The sequence below is a fragment of the Metopolophium dirhodum genome, chromosome 6 (assembly GCF_019925205.1).
Source record: "Metopolophium dirhodum isolate CAU chromosome 6, ASM1992520v1, whole genome shotgun sequence".
NCBI lineage: Eukaryota > Metazoa > Arthropoda > Insecta > Hemiptera > Aphididae > Metopolophium > Metopolophium dirhodum.
In genome coordinates this window covers 13,013,151-13,031,411 of record NC_083565.1, presented here as the reverse complement: position 1 = coordinate 13,031,411, position 18,261 = coordinate 13,013,151, and the positions used below count along the sequence as shown (strand labels likewise).

The window sequence follows — 18,261 nt, the reverse complement described above, 5'->3', positions numbered from 1 at the left end:
TATCTAAATTAAGTTAATTTTCGTCAGAAGAATAATGCAAATTTTTGAACGAGGTTTTGACTTTGATGTACCTATCATTTAAAATTTCCCCAGTAATTTTCTTGAGTGTAAAGAAAAACTATCTAATAAACCATATTATGTGTTGGCAATTTTTTATTTATGCAAATTAGCACATTTTAACCTTACACTAAGTTAAGTTACTTTTTTTAAAGTTGAATTCTAACTTAACTTAACTTAATTATTTTAAAATAACTATTAACTTAACAAGTTAAAAAAATCGTTAACTTGCCCAGCCTTGCTATTTACTTTTGAAATTTATACCCATCATTAATAAATAAATTAAGGTGTTTTTTTTACTGTACGACATGGTTTTCATTTCACTCACCATAATCAAAGTTAAAAACTTAGTTTAAAAAAATAACACGCGTAGAGTAGTGAACCGTTAAGACTGCACTTACGACAATAATCGTGTTTGTCTACAGAACGTAACTCGCAGGAAAATTATCCACGTCTTAGCGTAATCGCTTATACTAAATCGATGATACTAAAATAATTAATATCAATCAATAATTTGAACAACATTTTAAACATCGCAGGTATAATGGGGACGCAATTTAGAAGTGCTCAAGCAAATTCCTGGACGCAATATTAGCATTATACCTTTTTAGTTTTTATATCTCTTTATATCTCTTTATACGGGACGCAATTTGTAAACAGCGAGAAATTGGTTAATAATATGTTATTGGCAAATATACATTTTTAAGAACCGGTTACAACCGGTATTAGCTGGAACCCTCATTGTACAATTGTATAAGAACCAGAATCGGAACCGGAACCAATCATCAAGGTTCCAGTCCTGTATTTAGAACCGTGGTTCGTGGTTATCTTCTCCGGTTTCCAGATAACCATGGTTATAAATTATTTATATTTATTTATTTATTGGAAATTGAAATGGCCTAAAATAAATGTATTTATTACTATGGGACCAAAGTAAAAAATTAAAACTTAAAATTTATGAAAAGTTTATTGTACGTTTTGGGAAATTTATTTTAATCTAAATACCTTTTGTATAGTTGAGTCATAATGTGGATTATGGTGTCTTTAAATGTTTACACAATATTAGTCTACCACTACGTCTTACGGCATATTCATAATTCTCACCAAAAGCAATTTTATACAATGAATAACTTTTAGTCAGTTAAAATATAAAAAAAAACGGTTATCAGCGTATTTAAATATTATATTTTAGTCAGTGAGGTAATCCAAATATTGCATTGGATTTTATACATTTAATTAAGTTATACACTTAAGAAAAAAATTGATAACGAAACCATTAAATAATATCTATGATATTAATCAATTATGCTTGTTGGATAATATTTAAATATTCAAATAATTTAAGTAGGTACACTATCTGTTTTATTATTATTTTATTGATTTACTAAAAGAAGATGGTAATTGCTATAAAATATCCTATCAATAAAATTCTAAGACGATGTTAATTTTTGGGTGATTGTAAATGTCTGATTTATAGGTGGTAGTTTTTAGGGTTGGACTTATAACATGTTGTAAATTCCATCGTTATTAATGGTTAATAATTCTTATATTTCCATTAACTAATAAATAAAAAAGTAACAATAGGTAGCAATAATTCACAAATTATCAAAAAGTATAGGCTATTATACATTATTTTCTTAAAATACTAAATAATTCAAATGCATGTACTAGATATAATAGTTCTTAGGAAAAGTTAATACATTTAACACGGATAATAAGACAAATCTAAATTAGTACAATTTTTTAATCGCTTTAAAAACATTATCTGGAGAAAAAAAATATTCAGCTTCAACATAATTTATAAAAAAGATTGTTTTTATTTCTTCTGTATTTATGATTTATTGTCTCTGATAACTGATGATAGTCTATTTTATTATGGAGCAATTTATTTAGAGGCGTCATATAGTTTTACAGTTTTCAGAGTTGATATTTTGAAGAAACCTATGACACCAATGAAACCTATATGACGAATGGGAGGGGTCTCTAAGCATATTACATTAATTCAAAGAAATAAGACGAGAAAAAAAGTTATGTACCAATTTCGATTGCCACGATATAATACCCACCTACTTAATTATTAGGAAAGATAGTAAATAAAAATAACCAAATAAAATACAAAAAGTCATACGTGATCACGCATTTTCTAAGTTAAATACATTTTATGTCAATATATTTTAGGACTTAGAATTGTACTAGTTCACGTATCTAGTTCGGGTTGTAACTTGTAAGTGTAATGACATTATAACGCGATACTGTAAAAATATTATTATACATGTTTCGTTGAAATGCCATCAGCTTCATTGACAAAAGATTCAGATGCTGGTTCTGTCCCCAAACTTAGAGCACGGTAACTCTATAACAATGTACAAACACAGTTCATAAATTTCTACTTAACTACATTCAGTAGTAAAAATATAATTATAAGTAGTGTACCTCTTCAGCTATTCTGTGTAAAACATCAGATGTAGCCGGTCCTGTTTGTTCCACCATTTTGTAAAATACTCCTTCTTTATTTTGCAACAAATTATGAGGATGGTCAAACTCGACCATTTTGCCTTTGTCCATAACCAGGACCTTGTCCGAATCCATAACAGTGTTCAAACGATGTGCAATTGTCAAGACTGTACATGTTCGAAATTTGGATCTAATGGTCATTTGAATTAATGCATCTGTCCTGGAAATTTAAAAAATAGATCTGTATTTATGTCTATCAGAAAATAAAAAATAGTATTAATTCAGTACTGTGGATCAACATTAGCTGTGGCTTCATCCAAAACGAGAATCTTGTTATTTCGGACTATAGCTCTAGCAAGACATATTAGTTGTCTTTGACCAACACTGAAATTGGAACCATTTTCAGACATTTTTGAATCAAGGGCATTTGGCAATTCTTCAATAACGTTTTTAAGTTCAACCTTACACAATAAAAAAATCTTATTGTTGTATTTGGTGTTTTTAGACGAGTTAATGCAAACATAATATTAAACAATAAAGTCAATTACTTCCTCCAATGCATTCCAAAGTATGTGATCTGGATACTCATCAAATGGATCTAAATTTTTTCGCACTGTTCCCGAGAATAGGACTGGCTCTTGAGGAATTATGGAAAGCTTAGACCTCAGCTTATTTAGTTCAAGTCCATGAATTTCTATACCATCGATAATGATATTACCTTCATTAAAAGCTAATCTAAATAAGGCTGAAATTAAAGAAGATTTTCCTGCTCCAGTCCTACCAACTATTCCTACCTAAGTATAAAAAAAAAAACAAATTCTATGACCTATTTAATCGTATAAAATACTAAAATGATTAAAAATTACTTTTTGCATTGATTCTATGTTTATATTGATGTTATTTAAAACATATGCTGTATCTGGTCCATATCGTAGATAAAAATTTTTGAATATAATTTGTCCTTCTGAAGGCCACTTTGGAGATTCTTTGTTGTCTACTATAAAACAAATCTATTTCAACAATATATATACAATTTTCATTAAATATTGAAGATTTTTCATATTGGTTTCATTTTGTTAAGTACGTGGTCTACATAAAAAAAAACTTTAGTATTTTTATAAATATAAGAAAGCGCAAGGTTTTTTTTATAATACATAAATCATACGTTTTTGTGCAATGTAGGTACCGATATCAATCGATTGATTATGTTTATACTATTATATACTTATTATTTTATCACAGACTTACCTACATCATACAACATTACCCAATATTTTCTTAATAATCAAATATTTAGATACAAATTATTATATGGGTAATTATTGTAGATTTAAATTTTAATTAATTTCATGTCCTAAATTTAATTACATTAATTTTCCATTTTTTATTTTTTATATTTTATATATATTTATCTGGAATACTATTAAGTTTCAAAAATTACATGGGGTGGTTTTATAGATATATATCTTTTATTTAATAGTTGTACTTTTCAAAATCAAAAAGTATATACTTTTTAAAAATATTTTTGGAGAATTTCCTAATTAATACTTGTTATAACTAAATATATTATTTAAAAAATGTATTACTTTTCAAATGAACAAGTATTATAAATTCAAAAAATTTGAAAATTTAAAAAAAATCATAATAAATAAACTACATGACTAAAATAAATGTTTTTACGATTTAAAATTTCTAAAAAACTAGATTTAGAAATTGGCTATTCTAAATTTTTCTGGATTTGAATTATTCAGTATTAAAAAAAATGTTACACAATTATACGTGTAGAGCAATAGTCAATAAATTGCTGAAATAAAAAAAAGGAGAATGTAAATATTGATTTGAACCAAAGTTATTTCATTTGTCAGACCTTCCTTTTACACTCTGTATATCACTTTATAACAATATTTAAAAATGGCTCAATAAATGGGTTCCTAAACACTCTCTGTCTAGACCTTAGAAACTCTCTCCCAATAACGACACTGCCACCGTATTATTATTTTTTGTTTTGTCGTTAATATTATGCTGCATACCTACCAATTTTATACTCCGGATTTTGGTTCGTAACCTGTGATTTTTACTAGTTATTCGAAACATTGCTTTAATAATTGTTATGTCCACATATTGAATAGCAGCTAAATAAATTATGGATTAAATAACACAACCTGTTGATTGAATAGCATCTTCCTGTGTAACATTTGTATACTCTAATACTCTTTCAACTGCTGTCATATTGTTCTCTAATTCGGCCATTTGCCTCATACCCCATTGAAGCATTCCTTGTAAGGCAAACGCTTGAGAAATAGCTAGTCCAACATTTCCTCCAAATACGCCTATATTACGATCAAGAGTTAGTAAATATTATAATCAAACGAAATTATTTTTTAACTTATAATTTTTAATGCGATTACCATTGCCAATTGCAACGAAACTGAACGTAATTGCACTAACGTATAGAAGACAAATAATGTCTAACCAAAAAGCAAAACCTCTACTTAATGATATAAATAAATACCAAGCTGAAGAATGCAAGTCCTGTAATATTTAAAAACAATATGAAATGACACAAATTAAAAATATATAGGATGTACCTATAAGAATGTACAACTATAGTTATGACTAATATATGATATCCCTTTTAAAGTTTTATTTTAAATAATATTTGGTATAAAGTAAGTATTACAAATTATGATATACTATATAGTGAAATAACTATAGGTGCATATTATAGAAAATAAAAATAAAAACATTGAAATAATTTCGATATTTGAAAAAAATAAAAATAAAAGATAGGTAGATACTTGAATCAAATTCAATTATCACTAACTTGGTGGTTGTCGAATTCGCTGGTTAATATTTGTTCGGCATCAAAGGCTCTAATTGTTGTCAAACCTTGTAAAGTTGCATTCAAATGTGTGAATACAGGGCTTCGTGCTATATTTATTCAAAAACGACTGTAACTTCTATAAAAATATACTTTATGGCTTATACTTTAGTTTTGTTACTTACTGATTCCTTCCAAGCGTTTAACACTCCGTGATAATAATAAATAATAAATCATTATTTTGTAAACGATATAACCTAGAACGAAGGCGGCTACTGTCATATACACGTTAACGATTCCAACAACGATAAATACTCCCAAAGCTGCCAATCCATTCTAGTTATAATATTTTTTCATTAACATACAATATAATATGATATTATATCGTGGGCTCAGAACCAAAAGGTCCTATCTCAAAATGTCAAATTGACCAGAAGTGCAGTTTTAAACTGTCATTTCTTCTTCTGCAACAAATTATATTAATTAATGATTGTTAAATTTAAAAATTAATAAACCTGTACTTAGTAACATCAAGTCTATTAATTTGGGTTTGTTATAAATAAAACATAACAAAAAAAACCTAGTTTAAAAATGTTAGTTAAGGACTATCAAGTTTTATAGATAGAATCATTTGGTTATGAATATTATTTTTCACGTAGTTAGAACTTTATTGTTCTGGTTTAAATTTATGTTTCTCTGGAAAAAACGTTGGTTTAATAAAAGTTGATGTGACATGATATAAAAGTCGAAATAATGAGATTATACTATTATTTATAGAACTTTCAATTTGTTAAGAAATAAACAAAAATAATGTACAATACCTAATTAATAATATTGCACTATGATATTGTTATTGTATGGTGACACGGTGGATATGAGAATATGGGACAGAAGTACATAACTTGGTTGTCACTAATTTATTTTACTACCTATGTAGATAAAACCTATTGGTTTAAACTTTTAATACTATAGAAAAGAACTGAAAGTTTATATTTGAATTCCTATTAAATAATACATATTTTGTACATTTTGTTGATTTAAACCCTTCCCAAAAACTCTTTAAACAATGTGCCAGTTTAAGTTTGTGACCTTGGTTTATAGATAATTTATATTTAAACCCATAATTAGGTAAAAAATGTAGATTTAAAAAAAAAAATAAACATGTTAGCACCTTTTGGTTTTAAACCCACGATATTTAAAAAAATTCATAGTGGATAAAATATTATTATATTAAATTGTATTACTTGTATGCAATCCATCAATGTCAATGGTAATAAATCATCAATAGTGCCTATGTCCTTTGAAAAACGGTTAAGAATACGCCCTAAGCAAAGACAATCAATTGTTAGGTGGTATTCTATAACAGTTCTAAATTATAATTACCAGAAGGATTTGTATTAAAAAAATATATTGTGGCCTTAGTTAATGCCTTAAACATATTGTTATGTAAAGTCATCGAAGCTTTCATGCAGACGGATACAAATAAGACTGACCTAATTACAACTGTAATTATCATAATTACAATTGTGGCGGAAAAGACGTTAATGCAAGTTTGTCTAGACATTGACCACCATATTAATTTATTATCAGCAACGCGTAATACATTACGGAAAACGTGTTCTTCTAAGTTAACCCTATATTAAAAAAAAAAAAATTAGTATTAAAAAAACTGTTGACACACATTGCACATGTTAAATACCAATAACTTATCCAGGAGTCTCCAAAAGACGACAGTACTTGTGTGAAAATACAGACCAATATGAAAAATAATATTTTACACTTCCTTCCTCCAGCAGAGAAATATGACATATAAACAGTATGTGAAATATTCCCCAAAGTGCGAGTTTCGGCTACTTCAGTGGGTTTTAATTTATTTTGATGGGATTTACTTTCATCGACAGGTGGTGACCTCACACTCGTTTCAGACACTTGACGATCAACAATTAACTGTAGTTCGCTTTTATTTTCTACATTCAATGTATTATGAGTCTTAGATATCATCTCCAATGAAGAATGAAGTAATTTCGCGAATTCTAAATTAGACGTTTGAAGTTCTTCATATGTGCTTTCTGATTTAATATTTGCCTGAAAAAAATATCATTAAATAATAAATATCCCAATAATAATAATTATAATCTACTTTTACATTTTCAATGAGAACAATTTTTTCTACACTCGTCAAGTACTGTAATTGATGTGTGATAAGAATACAAGTTTTATCTTTGAGGAAACCTATAAAATAATTAAAAATGTTAATCAGTCTATAATTTTTGAAACTTTTTTTTTCAGAAGAACCTTTAATGCATTTTTCAAACAAATGACTGCCAACATGTGTGTCGACAGCTGAAAGAGGATCGTCCAATAAATAAATATCCGCTTGTTTATAAACGGCTCTGAAAAAGAAGTTACATAAAAACAGAAATAATACGTCATGTTACCTTTTGTAGGGCTTACCTAGCTAAATTGATTCTTGCTCTTTGCCCACCACTGAGGGTTACTCCTCTTTCTCCCACAATTGTTTCATCGCCATATGGAAACTGTTGAAAATCACTTTTCAACGCACATACTTGTATCACCTAATAATCGTTCCAGAAAATATAAATTTAAGTACCTACATGATAATAAATGCGTTAATAATTTCCAAACGTTTACTTGTTTATAACGATGCTCGTCCATTGGAGAACCAAATAATATATTTTTTTTGACAGAACCTACAAATAACCATGGTTCTTGGGATGCATAAGAAACTACACCATTCACTGTAATTTTTCCTTCGGATAGTGGTAGTTCTCGTAGAATCGCTTGCATTAATGAACTCTTAATTTTTTTTTTGGTATTTTAAAATTAATATTAAATCACTCAAAATACAATAATTTATTATTTTACATACTTTTCCAGCTCCTACGGGTCCAATGATTGCGACTAACTGACCAGAGCTTACAGTTAGATTGATATGCCGTAAACAGTATTCAGTTTCATTTTGAGTCCATTTAGCCGTTGCATTTGAAATATCTATTCTCAAATAATTTGATAGCATCGTTTCACTGTCAGTATTTGTAGTAATCGATGCAGAGTTGATTGTAGGTTTCTGTACACCATTATTGGTGGTCACGTTCTCCGATTTTGAAAGATTTACCACTTTGCAATTTTTTTCTTCGTATGATAAAAAAGTCTTTAAAAGAGTTAGGTAAATATAGACGTTAAGTTAATTTTTTCTTAATATAATTTTCATTAAGTGTATAATTTTACCTGAATTCTTTTAATAGTCATTAATAATTCAGCTATTTGTGCAATGGCTTGAGGGAAAAAAACCGTCAATGACACTCGCAATATATTGAAATATGATGCCATGACAAATACCTAAACATTTAAATACCTACTTACAAATCACGTGTTCCTCAATATTCAGCTCTGTGTTTAAGCTTACAAGATTTTCTTACTTTTTGAGCGGTAATATAGTTTCCGAATACAACATATGCTAGTATACTAAAAAACAAAGCAACCCTCGAATGAAATACCATAAAAGATACGAATACTGCTGTAATGTATGACGATCCTCGTATCTGTTTTATTTCCATTCTATAAATATAATAAATTAAGATTTTTTTTTTTTATAATTTTTATTATTATTTTAATAATATAGGTATTAATTAAGGATTAGTTCGTACTTTCTTGCGTATTGTACTAAATATTCAAATGGTTTTTCCCATGTATACATTTTGATGACTTGAATGCCCGAAATTATTTGGTTCATTAAATGCACTCTTTCATCAGTTCTAATGGCGGTCTTTAACCTTAATATGGAAATTTTTTTTCCAAACCACACTAAAATGTTTGTACACGTATTTATTTTAATCGTTAATTTATTTCGTATAATACTTTGTCTTATTGAATTTGTTTTACAAAACCTTGTAACGGAATGAACATAATTAATGTTGCAACTCCGAATATTGATGATACGCCTATTTCTTGCCATAAGAAGTATGAAACCACTATTGTCTGCAGGGGACTAATCCACAAAAAGTGCAGAAAGAATAGCGCTTTATCGAACCGGTTAACGTCGTTTGATAATAAATTAACTACTCGACCGACCGATGTTTCACCTAGCGATGTGTTACTCAATCGCATAGCCTAGATGAGAAAATTATAATAATATGTAAGTCACTTTTAAGAAACGATTTTATAAAGTAGAAATGTAGTGACAATTTTTCCAAACTGAAATTATCGTTAATTTTGATAAATAAATAAATAATTCATATTGCATATTGTACAGAAGCTGCGTATAAAAACATATTTTATTTTTCTTTATTATTAAACATACCTTTCTGAATATTATTGAACAACATGCAATCCGCATCTTCATTCCATAGTGAATCATATTTACCTGTGGCACATGATACAATACCATTGAAACCAACGTACTTATCGTTAAGCAGGCAGCGTACATGTATGCCTGTTCTACATCGGTCGTTTTCTGCCCTTCGGTATTGAAATATAATAGTAGTCTACCAATCAGTATAGGTTGGAACATCCTATAAAAGTTCACACGTATCATACTATAGTATACACTCTATAAGGTGGTTTCTCATACGTAACACATTTATATAGGTACCTATTTGGATTAAACAAATTTTATAAATAAAAAAAATTAAACGTTTGTATCAATAAATTCCTGAAAAGCTTAAAATACGATTGTCATCGAAGTTACAAACATAAAATACCTACAATGTATGAAATAATTAACAAAATATACACTATATTTCTCTATTAAATTGACTCATTTAAATGTGTTTAGGTATATGCGGTGAATTTTAATGTGACATTTTTATTTTTTAAAAGCTTTAATATAAATATATTGTTATAATATGTCAGTGGTAGATTAACAGCAGTTGATTACCTATACGTCACTTTTTTTGCTAATTCTCGGGTTTTTTTTAAATGGCATACCATGGCATTTGTTACGGACTCACAGATGCTCAGAACTTATTAGAAACTTAGGTATGTTTATTTAACAACAATCGATAGAACATAAACAAGCCAAGGTTTTTATTAAAATGCAACAACATAACTCACAGTAACTGTATTGATCACTGAAGATTTATATTAAAAAGGTTGTTTATCGAAATGGAAACATTTGTTGGCTACGAAAACCCGGAATGACCCGTGCAATACTGTTCCTACTAGAAATGTAGGTAATTGAACTGGTTTCACTGGGCAGTAGGTTGAAAGGTACAATATTATGATGGTTTCACCCAGACCGCCAATATTTATATAACGCCGGCACTGCTAAGAACTTTCAAAGTATAATGTAGGTATATTAATAGGTGGGTATTGGGTAAACGGAGTGCACAATACTACACATACATCATTATTAATTTATACAATTATAGAATTCATAAGACAATAATAATATATTTTATGAATATTATAGTACCGAAGTGTAAAATATCAAATACACACACATTATTGATATCAATGTGAGCGGGGATGCTTCAATCCTCACGCAACTAAAAAAGGAGGGGGCTTGACGGACTTTCGGGGGCCTAAGTCTCCGTTAGCCCCCCCGCCCCAACCCGATCATCACCTATATGAATATACCATGTCGTTTAATATTTACTGTATTAAATAAAAATATTGTAATAATATGAAAACTATTTATTTTAGTGTAAATTATTTATCATATTTTATTGAACGATATTGATGAAAGTTTCGTTATCTGAGATCAAGACCAGGGCCTTGCACCCGATTTAACCCGAACCCCTAACACCCCTAAACACCTTTAAAAAATCAAACACCCGAAACCCGTATAACCCGAATGATTCTGTTTTCAAAACACCCGTGTTAACCAAAACCCGAATAAATATTCGGGTTAACCCGAAATCCCGAATAATTTTTTTTCTCATTCTTCATGCGACATAATATCATTTCGTATGTATTTCTTGTGGTGAGTTCGATTTTGTGGAGTTAAATATTCAACAATAATAATAACAGGAACAATCTAACAAACAATCATAGGTAATTTCTTGAAAATAAAATCCATTAAAATGTTTAATAATTTAATTGATTCTGATTAAAATATTGAGTATTTAATTATTTATCATACCTATTATATGATATAATTTATTACTTTATTACTTTATTACTAAAATAAATCCAAATATAGCCAATAGCAATATAAAATAGACGTGGTCTCAACAAAACTGAAAGTATTGACAGCCGTGACCAAAATACCAAACGGCAAACACTAATAACTATAATAATAACTTGTGTTATTTCATTATTTGCGACGAACTTCCAAAGCGGAATTACCTATGTCCTATAATATCTAATTTAGTAACTCGAATATCGTAATACGCGGCTATATTTATTATTTACCAGTTTTTCGGTTAGGTTAGGTTAAATCACGAAATCATAATTTATATTTTATTTTATTTGTCTATGGCTCAACAGTCAGCGCCCCTATGGCCATCTATTTTAAACATTTTAATATTTTATTATTTATTATATCCATCGACTTGGCATGTGGGAAATTGTACATTTGTAATTTGTATCACATTCGGTTTACGAGTCTACGACGCGCCTCTCACTATAAGTACCTACTCAATTTTCAATTTTATTATTATTTCATCGTACGATTTGTGAATATCTATATATTTTTTATATTACCTTTTAGTTATAGTATAATAATATTATTCATAATATTTATAAAGATTATTATTTTAATTTTTAAGTTATCACAAAATAATCAATACCTATTCTGTTATATAATAGGTACGTAACATTATGCAAAATTAAAATATCAATCTGTTGTAACTGTTGATTTTGCAAAATATACCTATTCATTATGTTTTTGTATTTACTTTTAAATGGGATTAGGCTCTAGCAAGTTAACTATTTTTTGACCACAGAAAGCCTTGTAAACATTTTGATTTTTGATGACTGTTTTTTGTTTGCTTATCAAATAAAATTTTTCTGAATATTTTTAATAAGTACCTACAAGTTTTTTTTTTAAATATGCTAGTATGTTATTTAATTCCAGTACCTATTTAGATTTTAGACATGTTATATAATAAAAAAAAAAATGAGTTACGTGGACTCTAATGCCTATAATAAAACGAATAGGTAGTTAAATAATTACTTTCCCATTGTCTTATTTCTTATAGTTCATAGAAAAAGGTAACTACTGTACATTAATTATTAACCTAGTTTAGTTAAAAACAAACGTTGCGAATTTGGGTAAAACATTTATATTTTATTATAAATAACATAAACATGAACACTTTCTGTTTTTTTTTTTGGGGGGGGGGGGTCATCAAAAGTTCTGTTTTATCCAGATTTCTCAGCACCTATATTAACAACCATATAATATTTAAAAATCGTACATAATAATTAATTGGATGTCTGGTTAGGTACACGTGACACTTTTAACAAACAGATTAAATTATAATATGATAATCATTTATAGTGTATACTAATTTTGTATTATTTACAAAATAATGTTCCTCATAATAATATTATAAAAGTAAAATTAACTATTAATAATTTATTATATTTTCACCTAAAATATATCAAATTTGTTTTTTAATACTTACTTAAAAATAATCTCACTGGTAGCGAGAATCAATCCCTGAAACATTATTTTAGTCCCAAACAACATGTATAATGCTTTCAACAAACTGGGCTTCCGTTTTCCATTATTTGCAACAGTCAGTTCTAGTCTCCATTTCCTTAAATTGTTTGTTCATAAATATACATTTTATGAAAATAAGCATTTGGTTTTTAAATTTAAAGATTTACTTTTCTAAATCATTTCCTAATGTCGATGACGTATGTTCATTCAAAGGTATATACAAATCATTTATTTCTATGTCTCTTTTGAGTACTATTTTGAAGAGGTCCAACATCCAGCTAAATAGTATAAAAAGAATTTACGTGTAATAATTGTTACTAATAATATTTCTATCGAATATTTTTTTATTTTGTAATAATAAATCCATATCCTTGAAATAGTCGGACAAATTATTAAAAAATACAAAATATGATTTTTAAAGAAATATCGAAAGGTAAATGTACATATATAAACATTATATAAAAAAGCTTTAGAAACATTAACGATAAACTTGAATTTAGATTGAATTATTGTGAAATATACATAGGTATCTATTAAAACACTGTTATTATATTATTCTTAATTTTTCATTATTTTTATACTAATTAATTTATTTTTTTTTTTTTTTTTATTGATCTTGAGCCCGGCAACTGAGGCCATTAGCTATTTTTTTGTTTTTACTGTAGGTTATTAAGTCGGTAGGGGGAACACGTGTGTGTTGGGTTTGGCAGAATTTTTGATTGGGCACCCGTAGGTATCTGCCATGCCCGGGTGGGAGATGGCGGCACTTGTTCTCAGGACACCGTGACTTGCTCGGAGAAAAATGCCGCCCGGTGGTCGAGGATCGAACTCGGACCGACTGTGCCGAATCCGTCGCGTTAGACCACTCGGCCACCTCGTCCCCCAATTAATTTATTGTTTTACCTATATGTGATGATTTCAAAGACGTTTGCATTGGCCCTTGGATGTTTTGGCCGTTTACATTTATAATTAGAATCCATTTTCTTACTTGTTGTGATGAAAATCTGAAAAAGCATTGTTATGATAACAGTAAACATGTTTTGTTGAAAACTATTCAATTGTTAAATGACATAAAAATAATTAAAATCTATTATGTTGAAATTAAAATTAATGGATGTCATGATAAAAAAAAATACTTACCTAATGATAAAGCATAAAATCTGAAACTACAAACTATATTTACATTTTAATATATATTATCGATCAACTGAATTATTTTGAGTACTACTTTAGTACTAGAAAAATATGGTTTCTATTAAAGGAAATCAAGCGATAATTGTATTTCTTCTCTCAGCCCTTAGAATCTATAAGACATTAAAAGATTAAGAAATAACATTTATTAACCAGCAGTAATTTTATAATTTAAATACCGACCTACTTAAGTTTATTTATACAAGCTGGGTTAAAATTCTTAAATGCGGTAGAAATACCTACAAATTGAAAATTCAACGTATGCTGCAATGTATCTATAATAATAGGTATATAACTACTTTTCAAGTTTAATTAAATGTAATTATGACCGATTTAATATTTGTAATTTAATACCAATTTCTTTACTCATATTTTTTGTTTCACGCACGTATGATACACTAAAAAGTAAAAAGTAAATATTACAATATACTTACTATTTGAGAATCGTATTTTCTATAACATCTCGTGTATCCAGTTAATTGAAAATTTGTGTTTGTAATGTTTATAGTATATGAATTGAAAATGTATTATGCACAAACTATACAATTTTGCTCACGCATTTATAAAAGATAAAATGTGTAGGTTATATATTTTTATATATAAGTATTAATATTTTTTAATATAATTTATTTAAATCAGTATATTAATATAATATTATATATAAAACTATATGACTAATATCGATGAATAAATAAAAAGTATGTTTGCGAGACACATAAAATCACTGTGTTCATAAAATAACAATTTGTTAATCAATGAAAAAAATGGACGCACCAAACGTACATTTTTAAATATTATAATGATGGTGTATTAAGATGATTATTATAATGGCATATAATTGTAATATAATATCACAGTGGGCATATGTTTGATAAATAACATTGTAATTTCATAAAATAAATTGACCTGGATAATATATTGAAGAACTATAATAAAACAATTATAGTAATAGTAAAATAAAATTCGTCTCCGCTAGTTGCGACATTATTCTTACTTCTAAACATTGAACTACCTATCGTAAACTTGTAAAATGTTATTGTTTTCTATATAAAAAATTAGGTTTACAATTATGTACTAATGCCCCTGAGGCGTCGATAAATAAATAAATAAACGAAGAAAAATATAATCATGGTGTAGCCGTGTGTACTGTGTAGGTACTTAATATAAGATATTTTCAAGTACTTATACCTATAGGTATAAGTACCTACCTACTAATGTTATGTTTATTAGTTTTCAATTATTTCTAAATACAGTATTAAGATGATAATATTATTTAAAAATTATCAGTGATATATTGCACGAACACAATAAAACTAGAATTAGAATCTATTTTGAAGACAATATCACTAATTTGTAATTGAAGGTCATAGATCAGATAAGTCTTCTCGGTTGATTATCTTTCACAATATTTTTTGATTTTATTATCGTCAGAATTGGTTGATTGACGTGCACTGCGCCGGTAACAAACATTTAAACATATTATTATTTTTTATAATATTAATAATATTAGCACTCAATTTTTATGAATTTTCATGACCGATATCACAATTTGCACGACATCGGTGACATCGGTGGAACCGTAAAATGTAACGGAAGGTGCTAGTAGAAAATGTCTCCAGCACCAATCAAAAAACAAAAAAAAAAATAATAACTTTTAACATTTTTATGTTGCCATTATTTAACATGCATTTTCATGACTATTGCTGAAATTTGCACTGTTTTTATTTTCATGCTGTTAACACAATATCCATCTATAATACCCTACACGTCTCAACTTGTATTGAACACGGTCCAGTAGTTTTGAGTCAATTCACGTATTCAACCAACATCCATATTTAGCTGTATTAACCAACATAGCCAGTGTAAAAATGATAAAATATACCTAACGCTATACAGGGTGTCCCGCTAGGATTTACCCATTAAAATATCTCCCGAAATAATACATTTATCATAAATCTGTCTTTTTATTAGACTGACGCAGAGGACAAAGACTACGTATATTTTATTTTTTAATTTAATTAATTTTAGATTCTGAGCGAAGCGATATTGATTTTACAATGGTTTTTTATTTTTTCTGTCATCACCTTTTAGGACAGTAAAAGTGCTTGGATTTTCTTCAACAGTAACTTTTCTGATAGGAAAGTGAATCTAGTTGGTACTTTGAGGGGTCAAAAGTAAAAATTTCTCAGTTGTTTTCACAAGCGACGTGAAAAACAAAAGAAAAATTAAGGAAAAACAGGAATTTTTACACAAAATCTGTTTTCGAGAAAATCGATTTTGGTTTTTGGTGTAACTCTAAAACAAATGACAGTAGGGACATGCAATTTTGACTGAATGTTTATATTAACATTTTCTATACTCCATACATTTTTGAAAATATTTTGACTCTTTTTGAGCTGTAAAAAAGCTTGAAAATTTAATAGAAGGCTCCTAGGCGATTGTTTCAAAGGCAGATGAAAAAAATTAAAAATCCTTAGTCACAGTATTTATTAATAAGCATTTAAAGTTCAAATTTTGACAAAATACGGAAAAATCACGAAAATTAGCAAATTATTTTGAGTTAAGAATTCATAAAAATCTTCTTTTTAAATCTAAGATTTGAAAATACAATATAAGATTACTCATAAGTTTGTCTACCTTTATCAAAAAAAAAAATGTCTACAAGAAACTTAAATTAAATTTTTATGAGCGTCTGAAATTTATATTTTTACAACATTTGATATTCACTCGATTTCTCATGGTTCAAAAATGTTCTTATTTTATAGTAATTAAAAAATAAAAGACTGTAGATACTTGAAAATTTCACTGAATGTTTATATTAGTATTTTCTATACACCATAAAATTTTGAAAATATTTTGTCTCTTTTTGAACGCTTTACGGACATTGTCAGTTTTCAATTTTTTTAGTTTTTTTTTCTACAAATATCAATAAAATTTTATTTGTTGGGTAAAAAAGTGTGAAAATTTAATATAAGGCTCTTGATATATCGTTCTAATAGCAGTTGAAAAATATTAAAAATACATAGGCACAATTTTTTTTTATAAGCATTTAAAGTTCAAATTTTGACAACATTTCTCAAATTTATAATTTATTAATTATTTTGTAGTTAAAAATGTATAAAATGTTTAACTTTTATGGCTAAGGATTGAAAATTTAAAACAAGGCTCCACGTAAATAGGTTATATATAAATTACTTTATTCACAATAATATCATCAAATATACTTGTTAATATCATAGGCCTGACTGACCGTTTTCACTCAGAATCATTTTTCTTATACAATGATATTATATCATTGAATTCAAATTTAACACCTTCCATTATAGTGACCCACTTGTAACCTACTGTACAGCAAAGCGACATTCACTTATCCACCTTTTTAACGAATATATTTGTAATTTATGTTTATGCCATATTTCTTCGAGTTATAATAGTTATATAATAATATTATGTAACCTGAAATATTGCAACCATTAAATGAACAAAAAAATGTTTTTTCGTCAGCTGAAAAATATTATGTGTGAGATACCCTTTAGCTATCTATAGGAGTTGAAAAAATAAGATATAAAGTCTCAAGGAATCTATTGATAACGGTCTAGTAGTTTTTGAGTCCATACTAACTTCGGATGAACCAACATCCACTTTTAGCTGTACAACCCAATTTTGCCAGTGAAAAAATTAAAAAATATCAAATATAGTGTTATTGATACAGCCATACAGGTAACAGGTGTATATTGGTTTTGGAGTACCTCTCTTTGTAAATTAATAAAATGGTTAAGTAGTTTTTGAGTACTTACATAAGCTGAAAACATACAATCAACTCTCATGTTTGTTTTAAGATATAATTTCTTTATTTGAAACCATAAACGTGACGATTTGGTGCATGATTTCACATCATCTGCCCGATTACCTAACCAATGGCAACTTTTTATACACAAAATTCTTAAATCCGTAAATCTCAAAATTCATGTTTGAGCACCTCTCCGGGTCCAATTGTAAATTTAAACCATCCAGGGACCTCACTCAAACACACACACACAAATTTATCAAAACCGGTCCATCTGTTTAGGAGGAGTTCAATGTCGTAGAGACGTACTTACAGTAGAAT

The 18,261-nt window shown here is 27.9% G+C and overlaps 1 protein-coding gene across 3 annotated transcripts; it reads right to left on the bottom strand.

Annotated features, from left to right (window-relative positions):
* Nucleotides 1–1,570: 1,570 nt before the first annotated feature.
* LOC132946962 (ATP-binding cassette sub-family C member 4-like) lies at nt 1,571–15,147 on the bottom strand. 3 transcript variants are annotated; one of them, XM_061017094.1, is made up of 26 exons: nt 14,588–15,147; nt 13,866–13,966; nt 13,130–13,240; nt 12,925–13,059; nt 9,654–9,864; nt 9,241–9,463; nt 9,001–9,157; nt 8,773–8,911; nt 8,582–8,692; nt 8,223–8,504; nt 7,985–8,149; nt 7,787–7,908; nt 7,628–7,725; nt 7,479–7,564; nt 7,032–7,417; nt 6,716–6,966; nt 6,577–6,656; nt 5,518–5,668; nt 5,336–5,442; nt 4,920–5,043; nt 4,674–4,841; nt 3,378–3,508; nt 3,060–3,305; nt 2,800–2,972; nt 2,491–2,731; nt 1,571–2,410 (listed from the first exon to the last, which is right to left on the bottom strand). In XM_061017094.1, exons 2-26 carry the CDS (start codon nt 13,940–13,942, stop codon nt 2,324–2,326), a joined length of 4,062 nt encoding a protein of 1,353 aa, XP_060873077.1. In that variant the 5' UTR covers nt 13,943–13,966; nt 14,588–15,147; the 3' UTR covers nt 1,571–2,323. The 3 variants fall into 3 exon arrangements, with proteins under 3 accessions (XP_060873077.1, XP_060873079.1, XP_060873078.1); XM_061017096.1 differs by having other exon boundaries at nt 3,378–3,505; XM_061017095.1 differs by lacking the exon at nt 14,588–15,147 and adding an exon at nt 14,103–14,149.
* Nucleotides 15,148–18,261: the final 3,114 nt, after the last annotated feature.